Below are 18,584 nucleotides of genomic sequence, written 5' to 3'. Positions count from 1 at the left end.
GCCCGGCCCCGGGGGAGCGCTCGCGCCGCAGCCGGCGCGTCCTGCGCGGCTCTGCCGGTCACCTGCGCCGTCCCCCGCTTAACACTTTGCTGAAGCACAAGCGCACGCCTCCCGCACCACGACGCACGCCAACTCCGTCCGCGCGCCCCAGTCTGCGAGCACCGGGGCCGCCCCGGGACGCGCGGGCGCTGATCCCCGACGGCGAGCCCGACCCTCGGCGGGAAGGACGGTGCGCGTCGGTCGCCGGCCGGGAGGCCGAGCCCCGGGGCCGGAGCGGCGCGCGGCGGGGACCCAGTCCTCGCGCTCCATCCTGTGCGCGCCGCCCGCGCCCCGGGCTCCGCCGAGCTGGCACGGAAACGCGCCGGCACGGCATCCCCGGCGGGGTCGGAGGTCGCCCCCGGCGGGGTCGGAGGTCGCCCCCGGCGGGCTCGAAGGCCCCGCCGCAGCCGCCGCCCCGGCCACACCTCCGGCCAGGAAGCGGCCCAGCCGGGAGCGCTGGGACCGGGCCGTGGGGACCGAGGGGCCGGCGGGCCGAGGCCGGGCTGCCCGCAGCTGCCGCCGCCGCCTCCCGCGCCGACCGGCACTCACAGGTGACGATGGGCTTGTTCTCCATGGTGTAGATCACCGGCGGCAGCGGCTCCTCAGGGGCGTCCATGGGCGTCCGGCGTCACCGGCCCGGTCCCCCGCGCTCCATGGGCAGCCGCGAGGCCGCACCCGGCCAGCCCGAGCCCGAGCGGCGCCGCCGGCCGCGACAGCGACGCCCGCCGGGCCGTGCGAGGTCGCCCCCAAGCCGGCCGCCCGCCGCTGCCGGCCGCATCCACTTCCGGGGCCGGCGCCGCCGCCCAATCGCTTCCGGGGCGCGCGGCTTAAAGGGGAGGCTTCCCGCCAGCGCCGCGCTGCCCTCCGACTGGAAGGCGGGTGGCGGGCGGGGCCCCGCGGGGTTCCCTCCGCGCGTCAGGGCCAGAGTGCCTTGCGGGCCGGCCGTGGGCGGCGGCGGCGGCTCCCCGCCTGGGCCCGGAGCTGTGGGGAATGCACGACCGGCGTCCCCTCCCCGCGGGCGGACTGCGCCCCGGCCCCCCCGGGAGCGACAGGGACACGGCGGGGTCTCCCACGACGTCGCCCCTCCCGGAGTGCACGACGCCCGTGGTCGGTGCGCGCGGCCGAGGGCGGCGCCTCCAGCGGCCCCGCACCCGGGGGCGCGGGTGGGCGCCCGCCGCGCGCCCCCAGCCCTACCACGCGGATTCCCCGGGCGGGGACCCAGCCGGGGGTCGCTGACGGCTGTGGACACGGGGTTGACCCTAGGGAGTCACCGAAAAGCATGTGGACACAGACACGGCCCCGCAGCCACTGACGGTGGCGTGTGCACAGGGGGCCGACCCTGGGGCGGGGGAGTCACCGAAAATGGCGCGCGGAACAAGCACGCAGGTGTCGCCCGTGCGCTGCTTACGGATCGCCCGGCCTTATTTCCGCCAGATGCCGGACGCCTCTTGCGGCATCGATTAAGACACCGGATTAGTCCCCACCACTGGGCCCAACGGCAGTCAGCCCTGGCCAAACCCTCGGTCTCGTGTTTTCTTGTCACATTGGTCTTACAAAGCAGTGTCGCTGCCATAAAGCAGAGCGCCGTCACCACCTTCTCACTCCAGAGACCGGGCTCCGCCGGGCCCGCCTCCGAGGCCGCCCGCCGCACACCGCGGTCCCTGAGGCGAACCTCTCCGAGGTGCCGCAGCCTGTCGTCGCCTCTCCTGTTAGCACTCGTTTCCTGCGTGCATGTGGGAAAAGCATCTTTGGTAGTTCTGCTCAGAGTCCCTTTACTGCCCATGTGCCCGAGTGTTGCCTTTCCCCACTTCCCCGGGATACTTAAAATTTGATTTGGGGACTGTGCTTTTTACTTACGTGCCCAAGCCCCACCCCCCCATACCAGCCACATGGGGCCTTCCATGGATAGGCAGTGGTTCACGGTTTTGAGAATGTCCCAAAACAAATCATACTTTTACTGCCTATAAGTTTCATGTGTCAGGAAAGTACATTTGGGGTAACTTGCAAATGAAATGAAGCACACGTGTGAAATAGTTTGAGTGTGAACACAGCTGACCATGTGTGGGTGCATGGTGCATCTAGCGAAGATCAGAGTTAGGGCAGGCGGGGCACTGAGAAGCAAGAGGTGGGCAGGGGTGGGGGACCAGAGTCTGCGTGGGGGTCCCCGTAAGGCCTTGGCTCCCGCTGGGCTCAGCCTGTGTAGGATGAGACGCCATGGTGCTTACCAAGAAGAGGCTGTTACAGAGTCCAAAATGGCCCAAAGACGTGGTCTAGCAGATCTCGCTGATGCCTCCTTAAGGCCCAGGTCAGCTGAGACCCCCCAGAAAGCCCCACACGCTCCCACTGCTGGGAGCCAGCCGACTTGACCTGTGAAGGCCTTAGAGCAAAAGCGCTAGGAAAAATAAATAAATAAAAAATAAATGAATGAATGAATGAATGTTTGGCTGAGAAGCCAGTACAAGGAATAAAATGGAAAAATATAAAATATCTGATGAATCCAAAAGCGGGCAGGAAAGGAACAATATATGAATAAAAATCAGATGGGACTAATACAAAGGGTTCGTCATCACATGAAAAGGTGCTCAGCATCCATTCCAAATCAGGGAGATACACATTAAAGCGACAGTGAAATCTCACTGCACGTCTACTCAAATAGTTCAACAATTTTTTAAAACCCGACAACGGCAAATGTAGACTCCACACCCAGCTCCATGTCAGGAGTCTCTTCTCACGGAGACGTTGTCCAGAGACTCAGAAAACACACGAACAACGAACTGTTCTGTCGTGACGATGCAGACACCACGTCCCCCCCAGGCGGGCCACGTCTGGCGCAGAAGCATTTTCTTTCTCGAGGGAGGGAAGGGGGAAGGCGACACTCGGGCACGTGGGTGGTTAGGGGACTCTTGGCTATTTTCTCTCTGAGCAGAACTATCAAAGATTCTTTTTCTCATATGGGAATTTAGAAAATGCTTGAATTCAGCACAAATACTGCTTCAGCAATTCCTTATAATAATGGTGAAACGGTGGGATCCCTGTTAATGGATGTCCTTTCTTTTTTCAGAGCCTTTTTGTCGTCCTGAGACAGCATTTGTTTTTTTTTAAGGGTTGCTGGCACTTGAGCCCAAATGGCCTTTCCTGGTAGCCCATTACATTGTGTCCAGGCTGCAAAGAGCCTGTTAAATTATGTATCGGGACGTTGCGTATGCTCGTTCCGAAGGCAGGCACCGTGGGCTTGGCTCTGCCCCACTGATCAGGTCCTCTCCCCAGAGGGCTGGGCAAAAAAAAAACAAAAAACCCCAAGGCCAGCCAGCAAATGTTCCCAGCAGGTTTATTCATAGTGGCCGAAACCTGGAAACAACCCAGACGTCCTCTGATGGTGACCAGCTAGACAAACAATGGTCCACCCGACCACGGAACAATAAGCAGCAATAGAAAGGACTAGGCTATTGACACACGCGACCACCTGGATGAATCTCGATAGAACGAGGCAGAATGAAAAAAAATCCAACCCCAAACGGTCACATTCCGTGTGTCCCACTTAGAGAACATTCTTGAAGTGATGAGATACGGAATGGAGATGAGGGTGGATGATGGGGGTTCGGGTCGGGGTGGGGCGGGAGAAAGGGGGCGAGGCAGTGAGAGGGCCTTGTGAGCAACCCCCATGAAGAGAGACCATTCTGTGTCCCAACTGTATCGGTGTCGGCATCCTGGATGTGACACTGAACTAGCGTTGTGCGGACGTCGCCCCCGGGGGCGTCTGGGTAAAGGCCACGTGGGTCTCTCTGTGTCCTCTCTTACAACCTCGTGGGAATCTACTATTATTCAAAATAAAAAGTTTAATAAAAGCCCCAACCGACTTTAACGTGCTAATAACACAGGGAGGAGGCAAGAGAACTAAAATCTTAAATCGGCCACATTCAGAAACTGCGCTGTGCCCATCAGCCCTGCAGCCAGGGCCGAGGACACCTCAGAACAAAGGAAGGCTTCTGCTGGGATGCCAACGGCCCGTGCCCCACACCTGTGAGGGGCAAACAGGAACAACAGCGTCTTTAAGTGGCACAAAATCGTTCGTTCCCTATGGCTAGAACATGAGGGACCTGGGGACTAGGCTGGGAGCTGCCAGCAGGCCTTTCACTCCACACATTCTTACTTTGTCACACGACACAGCCCATCCCTCCTCACTGTATGTCCATGTCAAGGAAATGGGTACACAAACGTCACTAAAGAACGATACACAAGCTGAATCCCGGGAACCGGTGTCTTCCTCGGTCCCTCTCGGAGCCTTTACTCCGTCTCTCCCACGGTCTTCGTCTCTGAGTCCCTGTCGCTCCGCCCCCCAGAGACCATGGCCTGTCCGCGGAGCGTTTCCCCTTCTCTAATAACCTTTCCTTGTGACTCTTTGGCGTGTGTGTTGAATTTTCTACGCTCCCCGCCAAGAACCCTCTCCTCTCTGTGTGCGGGGCTTGGTCTCCCCGACATGAGTCGCCAAGGAGTGCATGAGGTAACCCATGTGTCACCCGCCCCTCTGTTTAAGCGCCCCTCCGGGGTTTAGGGGCACACTGCTGGCCTCCGGGTCAGAGGTTCCCTCACATGCCCTGAATGTGAACATCTGACCAGGCCCCCCAGAAACCTCCCAGGCGGGCAGACAGTCCACGAGAGGGGGATTCAAGTAACTATCAGGCGGGGAAATAATCTTCCTCATGAATGAGCGAGGAAATGCCACGGAAACTTTTTTTTTTCCTACCAAACTACAAGAATATGGGAGGAAAAAGAGAGAGAAGAGCCGGGAAGGTGAGGGCCTGGCCCAGGCAGACGGGAGGACCGGGAGGTGCCTTGGAAGCCTCTGAGGTGCCACCTAAAAAGGCAGTCACCCCCTTTCGTCCTTTGACTCAGCAGCTCCACGTCTCGATCTCTTTAAGGAACTTCTCCCCGAGACATCCGTGGATAAAAAACACGCATGGCAGCATCGCTGGCAGCATCGGCCGAAAACGAAACCACCTAAAATAAATATCAATAACTGTGTTACGTAACTCATGCCACACCCATTCGATGACCTGTTACATTGCCATCAAAACGGTGTTTAGTGTGCGGCCGTCTCACCCTGAATGAGCCCGATCCCGTCTGATCTCGGAAGCTAAGCAGGGTCGGACCCGGTCAGTCCTCGCATGGGAGACCACCTAGGACGAGCCGGTGCCGTAGGTGTAAAAAATAAAGTGATTGTCAGCTGACAAGGTCCTTGCAGTCTGTGAGGTCAGCCAAGGGTTGCCTCGCCTCAAAAAACAAAAAACAAAAATTGGAGTTTAGAGTTTCCGACACTCTGAGACACAAGCACCTGTAATGTTCTTCGAGAAGAGTCGATCCCTGGACCCTAAAACTCCGCATGGCTGCGACAGTGATTGCTGCGGCCACTGTTTTCCCACCGCTGTTGGAGTGGTCGCCGTCGCGAAAGTTTGCCCATCGTCGGAGGAACGCACCACCCCCGACGGGGAGAATCCAGACAGCAGAGAGCTGAAGCGGCTAAAATTTCAGCTTCCGCAAGGGAGAAGCCATCGGTCGGCACCTGCCGGTAATGTCGCCTAAAACCTGGATGTCTTTAGGCCGTTGACCTTTTCAAAAGTCTCTTGAGCATTTCGAGAGGAATAAATGTTGGCTTTTAAAAAGCTAGGGGGGAAAAAGCTGTTAAGAGGAAAGGAAGGTGTGATACATGACCATGACATAAAAGTGAAAACTCAAAAGTGACCGGAAGGAACGCACCAGGACGCTAGCAGTGACTGTCCTGGCCTGCAGGTGACTTCCACCCTCTGCTGTCCACCACTCCGTCTGTCTCTGTGTATCTGGAAGGAGCCTGGCTGTCTGCAAAAAGGGCCCACAACGTGGTCAGGTCACAGATCCTGAGCAGGGTACATGGCGTCTAAGTTACTCCTGAATCTCAACTTTCTCATCTAGAAGCAGGATCATGACAGAATTTCCCCCTCCAAAACATGGCTTCTGTGCGCTTGATTCCCACAAAATCCCCGTGAGGAGGAACTCCTCGCTGCATTTCACGGATGGGGAAGTGGAGGTACAGACGGGGGCAGTACGTGCCCAGTGGCCACTCAGAGAGCAGACCCCGGGGGGCGTGGCCTCTCTGGGGACACGGTGAGCTCCTTGCTCGTGTTGACTCAAAGCCGGGGCCCATAGAGGCAGTGCCGCCCTGGCCACCTCGGTTCATACAGGAGGGGCCGGCGGCCGTGGTTACAGGCACAGCTGAGTGCAGCCCGGGCCTCGGGCCCTGGGCCCCGCACCCCACCTCGGTGTTAGTGACGCTGTCGTCAGTCTCCACATGCTGTTCCGTGAAGAGCCCGTGTTCACAGTTGCCTCAGCGGGGGTGACATCCTCCTCCCAGGTCCTGTTCCGCATTGTATGAGACCAAGCCCGGTGCCGCGGGTGGCGTCTCTGGACGTGTCGTTCGATGCTCCTGTTTTTAGCTCATTCGCCGTTTTTCTCGGGGTTCTGACAGTGCGGGTTTGCGCTCTCTCCCCTCAAGCTGCCGTCACCCTCCAAGAAGCCTGTCCACGCCCACGCCTCCTGTCCCTCACCTGCACCCCTGCTCGATGGGGCGGGAGGCAGGGGCAGGGGCGGCCACCCTGCTGGAAGCCCTCGTTTGTCCTCCAGCCACTTCGTCAGGCTATTCTCAAGCCCAGGGAAGCCGGCTGTGGGGAGCAGGGCCAGCTCCTCCTTAGCCGGCCTCTGGCACATCTACTGTTGGGGTGACAGGGGCAGGAGAGGAGGGTGGGAGGGGAGGGCGGGTTACGGGATGGGCCGCCCAGAATGCAACCTCCAAGGCCACCAGAACGTCACTGGAACAGGCGGGAAGGGTGGCATCAGCCACCCGACCTCCGTGGGTCTCGCCCTAGCCAAGTGGCACTGTGAAAACCTGTCCGGTCTCCATTCTCACGCCCTCCCTCTCTGGGGCCGCCAGCAAGTGAACCGCCCGCACCCAAGTCTCCTGTTCTTCCGAAGACGCGCAGTCAGTGACAGATGTGGCTCTGCTGCCCTCACCTTGGAAGGGGGACCCGGGGTCGCCTGACAGCCAGAAACAGATGCGTCCACGGCCCACTGCTGAAGACCAGTGGCTCATTTACGCAGGCTTCACACGCTGCCTCGGAGCTGGGCTGGCTCCGAACCACAGCAGTAAACGCTTTGTTTTGAACCTTAAGAGTACTTAATGGTTAACTAATGGTTAACTAATTAACTTAATGGTTAATTAATAGAAAACCCGGTTTGTTCCTGCTTCCCTTCAGGGAACGTGGGAGCAACGTATGAGGACCGCAGCTCGGGAAGGGGGGTGGGCAGGTGCTGGGCACTGTCCTGGCCAAGCTGCCCGCAGGCCTCAGCCCAGGTGCGGGTGTGCCCGCCCCCCGCGAGCCCCCAACCCCCGTGCTGCTGGGGTTATGGGACTTCCTCTCGTGGGCACCGTCCATCATACCTGTGTCCCCAGGCTCGCTCCCCTCCGGAGGGTGGGGTGACGCTGAGAGTTCCCAGCCTCTGTCACGGCTTATCTTCTTGGTGACCACTCCCCCACCCCTCCACCAAGAGCCACCCGGAGTCACCTCATGAGGACGAAGGAGGCTCCTGGTGGTCTTGTCACCTAGGGTTTCCTAAGAGTTTTGAGAGCTCTGCATCCTGGGAGAGTAGGCGGGGAAGGGAGGCGAGAGACACCCCAAAGGCAGGGCCCCCTGAAAGCCCAGGCCCCACTGCGGACCACAGCATCCATCCAGCTCCTTCTGCACCAAGCCTTTCTGGGGGGCACTGCGGGTCGGCCATCCCGGTTGGGAGCAGCGGAAGCAGGTCTGAGCAGGAGGCATGGTCAGCACCGAAGCCCACACCCTGAGATGCACAGGTCCTGGCCCGTCTGGATGGCTGGGTCACTGGAGGTGGCAGCCGCCTCTCCGTCTTGCATAGGGTGGAGGGACATCTAGGGGCCTGGACTGGCCCCACGGGTCACGTTCCTTACAGAGTCCTGGGCAGCTGGGAGTGGCCATTTAATCATGGGGACATCGCCGGAATGCTTTACCAGGAAGTGAGACGTCATGGAACGGCCTGTGGGAATCCGGGAGGAGCCGGACAAAACCCGGGGCCGGCGTGCGGGGCCCGTGCAGTCGGCAGGGCGGAGGTGCACCCCAGCTCTGCGCTGCCAGCACTGATGGCGCCCTGCGTCCCTGTAAGGTGACCCCTGGCATAAAGTCTGTCCTTACAGGGGCAGACGGAAGGAGAGCACCCCCTTTAAGCTGCTCCCCTGGGGCGGTCTTAGATCGTGCAGTGATTTTGCAAACAGGCGGGTCACACCTGGCTAGACTGGCTGTCCCCTCCCCACCACCACCACCCGTTTGCTCGTCTCCAGGGACTCCCCCAGGCTCCTGCATACACCTCCTGGTTCAAAGCGGTCTGGGGTCCCTGGCAGCCGCTCCTCTGACTCCTGAGACCTCGCCTCACACTCTGAGCCTGTGGGGACAGGGGACGGAGCAATCACTTCTGGTTATGGGCTTACACACCTTGTTTTGCAAGACACACCGGTCCTGAAGGCAGTCTGGGGGCCTCACTGGACCCCACCGTGTGATCTCAGGAGGTGGGCTCCACTGCACGTGGCTGGAGACACCCCCCTGGGGGCGGGGACTAATAACACCGCCCATGCCCCCACACGTACCGTGGTCCCTGCGCGTCTTACCTGCTGCCCACTTCCCACACAAAGCGCCCCCTGGAGTACGTTCCTGTGGGTGCAATGTTCTCCCTGCTCCCTGGCGGGGCTGGAGCTGGGTCAGGTGACGCCAGCAAGTCCTCTGATGCCGCAAGACAACGGGACTTCTTCACTGAGGTCACGGCTACCAAGGTCAGCCTCTGGGGAGCTTCCAGAGGAACGTTCCCTCCCACCCAGCCCCATGCTGTGCGGGTCACCTGGGCAGCCCGGTGTCCCCAGGCACCGCACCAGAGGAACCATGGACATAAGGGTGATCCCAGAGCGTAGGTTTGTGATGTCATCCCACGTCCCGACGGCTTGTTGCTACACGACCACCCCAAGCCTTCCTCTTACTCTTCAGTATGTACGCGTACATGTGTGTACATGTGTTTGTATGCACCGGCACATATGTGTATGTGCGTGGGATGTGTGCACACACGTGCAACTGCATATATGCAAGTGTATCGCACTTATACATGTGCCTATGTGGGTTTGTGTGCACATGTGGTACACGTGTGTGCACATTGCACGTGTGCACATGGCTTGTGTGCAGGTATGTGTATGTGCGTACATGTGCGTGTGCGTGCTCACACACACTTCTCATTACGTCAGGTGGTCAGAGGCTGATTCTTACCGACTCCCCTAAGCAGAGTCAAAGCAGAAGCCGGCAGGCCTCAGAATGAAGCTTGCCCATGGCCTGTGTGTCCCAGATGTCTGTGAAACTCAGAGTTGGGGGGTCCAGGGTGTCTTCCTCAGCCACCTGTCCCTGCCCGTGGGCACTCGTGTTCAAACAGCACCAAACACAGAAGTGGAGCAGAGCTGTGTGCACAGGGGACAAGGGTCCGACCCAACCCCACCGTTCCAACGCCACATGGCGCCAGGGCCCTTCGGTTTCGGCCCCCGCACCACCCCACCCCCAACTCCACACCTGTGTGTGTTGGTGTGCATGTGTGTGCATGCTTGCACATGCGCGTGTGCATGCTTATGTGTGCATGTTTGCACATGCGTGTGTGCACGTGCACATGCATGTTGGTGTGCATATGCATGCATACGTGTGTGTGTGCGTGCATGCATGTGTGTGCATGTGCGCATGTGTGCACGTGCTGGTACACGTACACTCTGAATTCAGGATGTAGGCTAGAGGTGGGACTTTGCCGGTGGCCGTCTGAGCCCGGCCTCCCTAGTCCAGGAGGCTGAGCCGAGCGTGGCTATGGGCCCGGCCCATGCCGCCGGCGCCACCGGAACCAGACTGCCCAGGGCAGAGGGGCATGTCACCACGGCGGGTCCTGAGCACAAGTGACGCCAGGGTTCTTTGAGCTCAATTTATTTTCTAGACAGACAGACAAATGAGCCCGGGGAGTAGCTCTCGGCTCTAACAAGATTTCTTTGCTTTATAAAGGAGAAAACAGGGAATCCTTGGTTTTCTGGTTTTCACAGAATGAACTTTTTTTTTTTTTTTTTTACTTTTTGATGTGCACATGCCTACTTTGTTCTTGATGGCTTTTAAGACCCGTTTTTAGGCAGAGTGTCATTTTTGCATACTTTATGCACCGCTGTTCTCCCTGGCTTTTGCCAGATGGTGGCGCGCTCCCCCGCTTCCCCTCCAAAGACAGCGGAGTGAAAAGGAGAAGCTTGCCAAGTGCACTGAGCCCAGGCGGCTGGAAGGACGAAGGACAGGCAGGAACGACGTGCGCGGGGGCTGACCGCACAGGCCGGGAGTGCCCGGGGTCCTCTGCCTCCCCTGGGGAAAAGCTATACAGACCAGAAACAAAAGAACAGGAGGCACAGTCGCTTTCACTTATGTTCCGGGCATTTTACCCCTCTCTTCCGTAGCAGCGATTTTAATAAACAAGCACGACGCCCGCGGCATTTTCCCTAGAAACCCCGCCGCCCAGGCAGGCTCACGCACGCCCGTGTACAAAGCGTCTTCACAGCGCATGGCAAACATAGTCAGTTTTTGGGACACAGGCTCTTTAAGTCTACGTGACCCCCCCCACCCCCAGCCTCCTATCCACCGCAAATACCGCTATCCTCAACTTCACAAAGTTTTGAGTAGCGAACTTGTAAGTAAAAATGAAGCGTACAAAAGGGACCGTCCCTAGAACATAGTTGCACCCTGTATACAACGTACCACCCTCTGAAACCGGCCAGGGGTCACGCATGGCAGATTGTCGACAACAGAAAAAGACTCCGACGTCTGTCGCACGTGCTTGAGTCAACGGTCCGTGTGGTTTTCCAAAGAGAGATTTTCATTTACGGTGACAGTGCTTGCTGACAACCTCCGAGACCAATGATTAGTTTATGATACAGCACTCGCTGGCCATCTTTATGAATAAGAAGCCAGTTGAATCTCCTGGCATTTAGGCGAGTAACATTTGATTGTCACGATGTACAATTCTGAGACAATAAATACAAGTAGATCCGATGCGTTTCTTCATTGTATCAAGTAACTCCAGTTTAATTTAATACAATTTAGTGCATTTCAGTATCTCATTCACAGTCTGACTTCTGTCCAAATACTTTTACAACGAAAAGTTAAACTGAAAAGTTTACGAGAAAAGAAGAACTTATTAAAAAGCTTAAAAAATTAAAGCGATTCAATTGTCTTTAAAAAGAACGTGTGGCTGCCACCGGGGCTGACTAGCGTCAGCCTCTCAGATGATTTCCCGGGCTCCCTGACAGTGATCTCGTCCTTGTTTTTCCCGAGTGGTTTGTACGAATGCCACCACTTTTACTAAATCAGCTAGCGGCAAACGCTTGTGCTAAAACTCAATTCACGCGTCCACCCCCTCGATCAAGCACGACACGGTGTGACATCTTCTACCCAAAAACTGGCCCTGTGATTTTGCGGCCTGGCCCTGATGTGCAAATGTGAAGCCTGAATGTCCGCATGCACCTTGGCGGCCCCACGCAGGGTGGGGACAAAGCCGGGCCCACCTGAGCGGGTGGCACGGCCGGGGAAGACCAGGCGCTTGGAGAGGCTGGCCTTTGCTTTGGGAGCTCCGTTGCTGGAGAAGGGGCGGGCACGCGGGCCGGGGACGCGCTGTCTCCAGAGAGGGGAGTGGTGGGCAGGCCACGCCCACTGTTTCAACCCGAAGCCTGGCCGCACGGCAGGAAAATCGGAAGCCACATCATACCAGCGAACGCTAAGCGTGGCACGCCGGGGGAAGCATGCGCTCCGGTGAGAGGCTCGCAGCACGGGGGTGAACAGTGCGGTGGAAATCAGCCAGGCTGGAGAGGTTCTCTCTGGCTTGTCCTAGAGGTGTCTCGGGCAGAGACAAAGCAACATGCAGGGGGTTACTCATCCTTCACTCCAAACCTGGCACAAACCGGTGGGCACACGGGGACGGCAGCCTAGAGTCGGCTCCGAAACGCACAACTGCACGCCCTGCCCCCCTTCAGGCCAGCTTCGCCCTCTGAAACCGAACTGGTGTAGGGGAGGTCACCGGGGTACGCAGGGCGGGTGACGGGGCAGTGGCAGGCAGGCGAGATGGAGTCGCAGCTGATCAGGGTTGGTACCCGCACTGCATTTTTACAAGAAAGTGCTGCTTTACGCCGTTATTTAGTGGTTTGTACGTTCAGAGCTCCTCTCAACCAGACTCTGCGCCTCCTGAGGACAGGGTCGACCGAGCACCTCACACAGGGCTGCGCGTCCCGTGCGCTGTCACTGGGTACCGGGGACCACGTCGCTTCTTTCTCTGGGCTAAACCTCGTCGATGGGTAGCCGTTTCAAAACCCCGGCTAGGCTCGGTTTGGAGGAAGAGGGTGCACAGAGAGCGTTCGCAAGTCTGTGACACGCTCTCCCTGCCACCAGCCAAGCCGTCCCGCGGCGTCTGCTTGCTGGCACGCAGGGGCCGTCGCCACTTACAGCGCTAAGAGAAAGACCCTGGCAGGGAAGCCAGAAAGTCCCCAGGTGCTGGCAGCTGCTGCAAAGTCACCATGGAATGCCACAGGCACCTCGGAAGCCCCTAGAACTCCCCAGAGGGGCCGGAAGAACTGTGGCCCTCTCCCCCAGCTAGACATGCGGGCAGGGCCCATGGCTGAACCCCATTAGCTGCCCGCTGAAGCCCAGTCGCCTGGCAGGGCCAGGACGCGTTCATTCAAGATGACAGAGGACACAGAACCCGGCCCCTGAGAGCAAAGGCCAGGCCTGAGCTGAGGAGCGTGTGGCCAGCAGCCCCCAGCGTGGGGCTCGGCCCGTCGGGCACTCGCGGAGGGGGCTGCTGTCTGGAGCAGGGGGCTGGCTCTGGAGACTCAGGCAGCAGGGCGGCCAGCGAGCCTGACCCCGGTGGAGGGCACCCTCGGCTCCAGGCTGAGCACCCACTCTAGAGCCTCCGACCGGCATGGCCTGTCCTCTCGGCCTGAATTTAACGTGACGGCAAGTGGAGCTTGGTAGTGGGGTGCACAGGAAAAGAATAAAGGAAAGCACTATTCTGGGATTTTTTAATTTAATGTAAGAAATGAAAGGAGCTCCCCGCCCCTCCTTCTGAAGGGGATGAAAAGCGAGGTCCGCCCTCTGAGAAAACGCTCCCGGCGTGGGGGTCGCCGCCCGGGAGGGCTCGCCGTCCAGGGCGTGAGCGGGAAGACGTGGCGGGGGCTCAGCCCCGCACCCTGGCCACGGCCTCCGGACCGAGGGTCTGCCCGCCCGCCACCGACTGGATGTGGGAGTCACACTTCCTGTGCTCCTGTCAAGCGGCAGGAACTTGTCTGGGCAATCAGCATGTCTAACTCAGTGGTAGAAGATCCAAAGTTGCAATTCTGCAGGGCAGGACCCTGATGCTTTTCGCCTTGAAGATTTTTTAGGTTTTAGTGACTTAGCAAATGACACGGATAGACGCACGTGAGGACAGCCCGGCAGCAGGATGGGCGAAGACGAGCAGAGGGCCGGGCTTCGGGACGGAGCTGAGAACGCTCCTTGGGACAGTGGCATCTTAAAGCTGCGTGGTCGTGACCCTCGGACCTCGGAGGCCTCGCGCCCGTCCGCCTCGGCTGGCGAGCCAGCACCGGACTGTGGCACCCCGCCGTGTCTGCCCCTTCGTCAGGTCCCCAAGCCCAGAATGCGGAAGTGCCATCGTTACAAAGAATTTATGTCGTCCCAAGAAATCTTCCCAAAATACATACTTAGGGCCAACGCGTCATTATTTTTCCAATGAGTTTATAATTTTTCCCACGCCTCTGTCCACCATTGGCTTTCCTGGGAAACTTAACCTGCCTCTTTTCAGTGCAGCGGGCAGAACACCTACGACTTCCCTTCCCCTTGCTAGAAAAGATGAGGGCAATGTGACTAAAAAACCAAAGTCTGAGAAGAAAGTCTGATGCAGGGGGCTTCACAGTGAAATGATTCAGCTGAGCCCTGCGGGGATTGGGGGGTGGCCTCCGTCCCCAGTCCTCCTGTCCCCACAGCGTCCAGCCGGGACACCCATGGTGCACTGAACACGCCTCCGCCTGCACATAAACGCCTCCCGCTAGGGCTGTGGCCCAAAGGGACGCCGCTGCCAGGACCTAAGGACAGGCTGTCGGGATCCTCGGAGGACCGGAGGAGGAGCTGGCTGCCCGCTGGGCCCGGGCAGGCGGAGCGGCAGGCCCTCCCCAGGGACGCATGTGCCACTCAGGGGATGGGGGGGCCGGGAGAAGGGGCAGCTTACCACCTCCTTTCCTTCAGGGAGCTGAGAGCCATCAGCAGATCAACCCTAAAAATAAAGTCTCTACAAGCCAACGAGCTCTGAGCCAACAGGATCCAACCACCTTTAGAAAACAAAGGTTTGGCGGTGACATTGCTTTTTAGGGAGCTTCCAGGCGTCCTGGGGGAGTCAGGCAGAGGTCTCTCTCCGCATACTCCCGGCGGGTAGCAGAGAGGGCCCCAGCCCAGCGTGGCCTCCCCAGCTCCCAGCAGGTCGACGGCCCAGGGAGAAAGGACTGTGTAGGGAGCTGTGGGCATGGGGAGGACTCTACGGTCACCGCGTCCTCAGGTATTTACGCCCCGGGTCGGGTGGGACACGGGGTGGGGCGTTTGCCTGCAGCCAGCCGCGCAGGGCTCCAGACTCCTGTGACACCCCAGTGTGTGCTTTTCACCAAGAGAGTTTTCTCCACGGGGCCCCTACCTCCACCCTCAGGAAGCGAAGGCGCGGGCCACCTTGGGGGCCAGGGACCTGTGACATCCGTTCCCGGAAGGACAGGGAAAGAGCCGTGAAGGGAGTTTGCTGGGGACGCAGGGAAGGGGCTCGGGGCTCAGGCGAGTTCCCGAAACCGCAGACAGAAAACAAAAACGGGACCTAAGTTTAAGGAGAGAGCGCATCAGAGGCTCTCTCTGGCCGCAGAGTCCTCGGGAGACGGCGTCGGGTGACACCCGGCACCCCGGGGGCCGCCCCCCAGCAGACGCGGCCCTCCGTGCCTGGGGCCCGTGGGTGCGCTGTGGCCGGCTCCAGCTGGCAGGCCAGGCCTTCCATCTCTTTACTCTTGGCTCAAGTTTATTGGTTAATATTAGTCACCAGTTAATAAGAAAAATAGTTTCTAAGTGTCTTTTTTTCCGCTCTGTGTGTTGTTCTGTTTTTAATCGAGTTAATCGGATACCACCATCAGGTTACGTGTGTCAATCACAGCCATTAATTATTCCTTTTTCTTAAATTCTTGGTTTCCGTAGCTGGAGCCTTTTTCTATCTCAGTTACTCCTATGAGCCGGCGGACTCCGAAAGAAGCTTCAAAACAGGAGAAGGTGAGGTTAGACCCACCGCCTTTTGGGGGGGGGGTCCCCGACCTCCGGCCTCAGACTGCTGCCCCTCCCCGCTCTCCCCCTGCACACTAGTCAGCCTGTCCCCACGGAGGAGACACCCCCGCAGCAGAGCCGCCGGATGGGCCTGGCTCCCTGGCCCCCAGGACCTCGCCCGGAGCCGCGGGGTCACGCCCGTCCCTTACCTGCCCCGACGAAGCCCAGGAAGGTCAGGATCGAGAGCGGGGAGCCGCTGGCAAAGACGCCCACGGCGAAGCTGAGCAGAGGGGACAGGAGAACCGTGGCCCAGAAGAGGAAGTTCAGGAGCGTCCACGGCCGCCGGGCCGGCTGGAACTGCTGGCCCGGAAACACTCCCTCCTGGCTGTACATCTCCTGCAGCGCGTCCTGCAAGAGTCCAGCAGAGCAGCAGTGTCGCGACCCGCTGCCCTCCAACGCGGGAGCGTGGCGGCAGGGCAACCCAGCTCCACCCGCAGGGGCGCCACGCCGCAGAACCGACGTGGACGTGCGGCTGGGCAGCCGCAGCGGCCCCACCGTGGTGGCACCTCGGCTGCTCCTATCGGGAGCTTGAAGAAAGGCAACCCTCGTGACCTGGCACGTTTCCCAAGAGAGCGATGAGTCTGTGCCTGGCACAGGCCGGGGACTGTGACCCCGTCGTCATCGTCTCAAAGGCGGTGGTGGCCATGACGTGCTGGGCGTCCAGCGGCCTGGGCACAGGACCCGGCATCACCCACAGAAAGCCACTTCCCCTCTCCTTCCTCCGTTTCCTGTAGGCTAACGACGCGGGGGAGATGACGCTGTCAGGGGGCCGTCGGCAGGGGGACGGCTGGCCGAGTAGGGGACATCTAACAGAAAGGACTGCTCCGCGCTGCCACGGAACATGCCGACAAGGAGGCGCGTTGTCTGAGGCACCGTATGACTCCGGTCACCGTGCTGCCCACACGGCCTTAATCGCCCGGGAAGCGTAGGGTCACGTTTTTACTTTTTCTGCATTTTATTTTCTGCATCCGATTTTCTACAGTTGTGTTTTGCATTGCGTAAAAATGCGGGCGGTCTGAACACACACCCAGCCTTGCAGCCTTGTCCAGCCTGTGGGCAGGCGGCAGCGCCCTCGCTGCTAGAGGCCTCGTGGGGTCAGGACCACCTGTGACCCTCCTGCCCGTGTGCACCTCGGGGCGGCCCCGGCATACCCCCCGGCACACCCTGCCACGTGCAAGCCCACGTGGCCATTTCCACCAACCGCGGGACCCTGCAAGAGGCTGCAAGGGGCCTGCCCCGTCCACTGCCCAGCGCCCCATGTGCTGTGTGGGCAGCCCGGGCCACCGGGCACCGCCAGGCGGCACAACCGTGGACGCCGTGGCTTCCCCCACCGCGGGAGCAGCCTGCCACTTTCAGAATTAGGGAACACGGCTGGCTCAGATTGCAATCCAGCGTCCACACACTCAGCCGTGTGGGAGGACACAGGGACCTATTGTACGTTTGCACCCAGCCTGGCGACACACAGAAACCATCGCGGGGGTCGGCTCCCAAATCCCACGGGCTTCCTCCCAACGACCCCCTCACCTGGGCGGCCTCCTCCTTCCTCACACGGCTGCTGAACATGCTTATTCTGGAACTTCAGAGACGCGGGACCGTCCCAGGCCCCACCCCCTCCCCGAAGCTGGTCCCCTCGCAGAGGGGGCTCCGGGCTCCCGATGGGGTCACGGGGCCCAGAGCTCACACTGCACCATGGCGGAGATCCCGGTGGCCGGGCGGCAGGAACGCAGGGGCCAGGACGCGGCCTGGTCAGAGCCCGCTGGTCCTCCCCTGGGCAGCGGCCGTGGCGCAGAGTACGTGGGCCAGAGGCCTGGAGACCTGAGGACAGTGCCAGCCGGCCCCCCAAAGGACAGTCCCTTCCTTCCCAGCACGTTAGTGTCTGCATCTGTGAAACGGGCCGATCTTATGGAGTGGCCCGTAGGCCCTGTGGCGATGCCACGGCCTGGTAGTCGCCGAAGGCGGGAGGCGCCGCGGTTCGAAGCGCAGGCTCACGCCAGCCCCGAGGCGCCCGGGTGGGTCGCTGCGGGGTCTTTGCGTCTTTCCAGGCTGCGGGAGATAGGGCTGCAGGCGATCCAGACCCTCCACTCAGAAGATGGGAGGAAAAGGGGCCTCTCGTGCCCGGCTCGGGGTGCAAGCTGGGCAGGCTCTTTGGGGCACAACTTAGTGAAACCTCCCAGAGGAACAGCGCCCTCCGCCCCTGACAACCGTGCGCAGCGGGTCTCCAACCAGCGCTGCCACAGGCGCCCGCCGCACTGCCGGAGGCGAAGCGCCGGGGCCTCAAGTTCACTGACAGGAACAGGTATCGGCAGGGGGTGGCACCCTGCACAGGGGTGGCTTCTATCCACTTGTGACAGATACAAAAAACAATGTTGACAGATACAAAAAACAATGGTGACTGAAAAAAAAGAAAAAAATAGGAGAACAACACAGTATGGTGTCCCCGATGTAAATTAAAATATAAGTGTCATGAAAAGCAACTGAAGATGTTATTTTCAAATGTTATTCAAATAATTCAAAATGTTATATTATTATATATGTCAATATTATAGACAGAGCAAATAATATAAAAATCCCCAAATAAATCGGTTACGTCAAAACTAGTTCTTTGCTGCATTTGCCTCAGATTATTTTAGGGGTGGAGAGGAGGCCCCGTGTCCCTTTGCTCCCAGAAGTCACCCTCTCCTGACCGAGGGATGTTCATTCTCACACACGGTTTCACACTCCCACCCACATGCGTGTGTCCGTGAGCTTGCATGCTTTGCAATTTTCCGTAAGTAGCATCAAAACCATACACATACGGCAATCTGCTTCTTTCATACATTTTCTCGAGATCCAGTTATGTGGATAATATGTAGTTCATTTATTTTAACTGAACCACAGCAAATGGATGCACATGTACAATGTATCTATTTCCTAATGATATACTTTCAGGTTATTTCTCATTTCCTGCCAAACCAACACTGTTGAATGTCCCTTTGCGTTCAGTTTCAAACTTTTAAAACCTGATCTGGGAACAGACACATTCGCAGCCTGCAGCACACGCCCAGCTGCCTCCCGTGTGTGCGAAGA

At 59.0% G+C, this 18,584-nt stretch overlaps 2 protein-coding genes and 1 long non-coding RNA gene across 11 annotated transcripts in view; all 3 read right to left on the bottom strand.

Annotated features, from left to right (window-relative positions):
• TRAPPC10 (trafficking protein particle complex subunit 10) overlaps positions 1–805 on the bottom strand; it is a 67,796-nt gene extending 66,991 nt beyond the window's left edge. For 3 of the 4 annotated variants that reach the window (XM_039857584.1, XM_039857586.1, XM_039857589.1), the window contains exon 1: positions 589–805. In XM_039857584.1, the coding sequence (XP_039713518.1) occupies positions 589–655 (67 nt within the window). In that variant the 5' untranslated portion in view covers positions 656–805. The remainder of the gene's footprint in view (positions 1–588) is intronic. The other variant, XM_039857585.1, reaches the window with a different exon arrangement.
• A 1,517-nt stretch (positions 806–2,322) lies between these two features.
• Positions 2,323–7,633, bottom strand: LOC120598641 (uncharacterized). 4 transcript variants are annotated; one of them, XR_005651676.1, is made up of 4 exons: positions 7,508–7,633; positions 7,081–7,232; positions 5,794–5,892; positions 3,351–5,037 (listed from the first exon to the last, which is right to left on the bottom strand). It is a non-coding gene; the product is annotated as an uncharacterized LOC120598641 (long non-coding RNA). The 4 variants fall into 4 exon arrangements; XR_005651678.1 differs by lacking the exons at positions 7,081–7,232; positions 7,508–7,633 and adding an exon at positions 2,323–2,431 and having other exon boundaries at positions 2,743–5,037; positions 5,794–6,321; XR_005651675.1 differs by lacking the exon at positions 7,508–7,633 and having other exon boundaries at positions 7,081–7,400.
• Positions 7,634–13,893: 6,260 nt separating this feature from the next.
• Positions 13,894–18,584, bottom strand: part of AGPAT3 (1-acylglycerol-3-phosphate O-acyltransferase 3) — an 82,004-nt gene continuing 77,313 nt past the window's right edge. For all 3 annotated transcript variants that reach the window (XM_039857930.1, XM_039857929.1, XM_039857931.1), the window contains 2 exons: positions 15,668–15,866; positions 13,894–15,450 (listed from right to left, as the gene is read on the bottom strand). In XM_039857930.1, coding sequence (XP_039713864.1) covers positions 15,362–15,450; positions 15,668–15,866 — 288 coding nt within the window. In that variant the 3' untranslated portion in view covers positions 13,894–15,361. The remainder of the gene's footprint in view (positions 15,451–15,667; positions 15,867–18,584) is intronic.

This window comes from Pteropus medius, unplaced genomic scaffold (assembly GCF_902729225.1).
Source record: "Pteropus medius unplaced genomic scaffold, Ma_sr-lr_union100, whole genome shotgun sequence".
NCBI lineage: Eukaryota > Metazoa > Chordata > Mammalia > Chiroptera > Pteropodidae > Pteropus > Pteropus medius.
The sequence above is the reverse complement of the archived record's forward strand: the minus strand, read 5'-3'. Positions and strand labels throughout refer to the sequence as shown.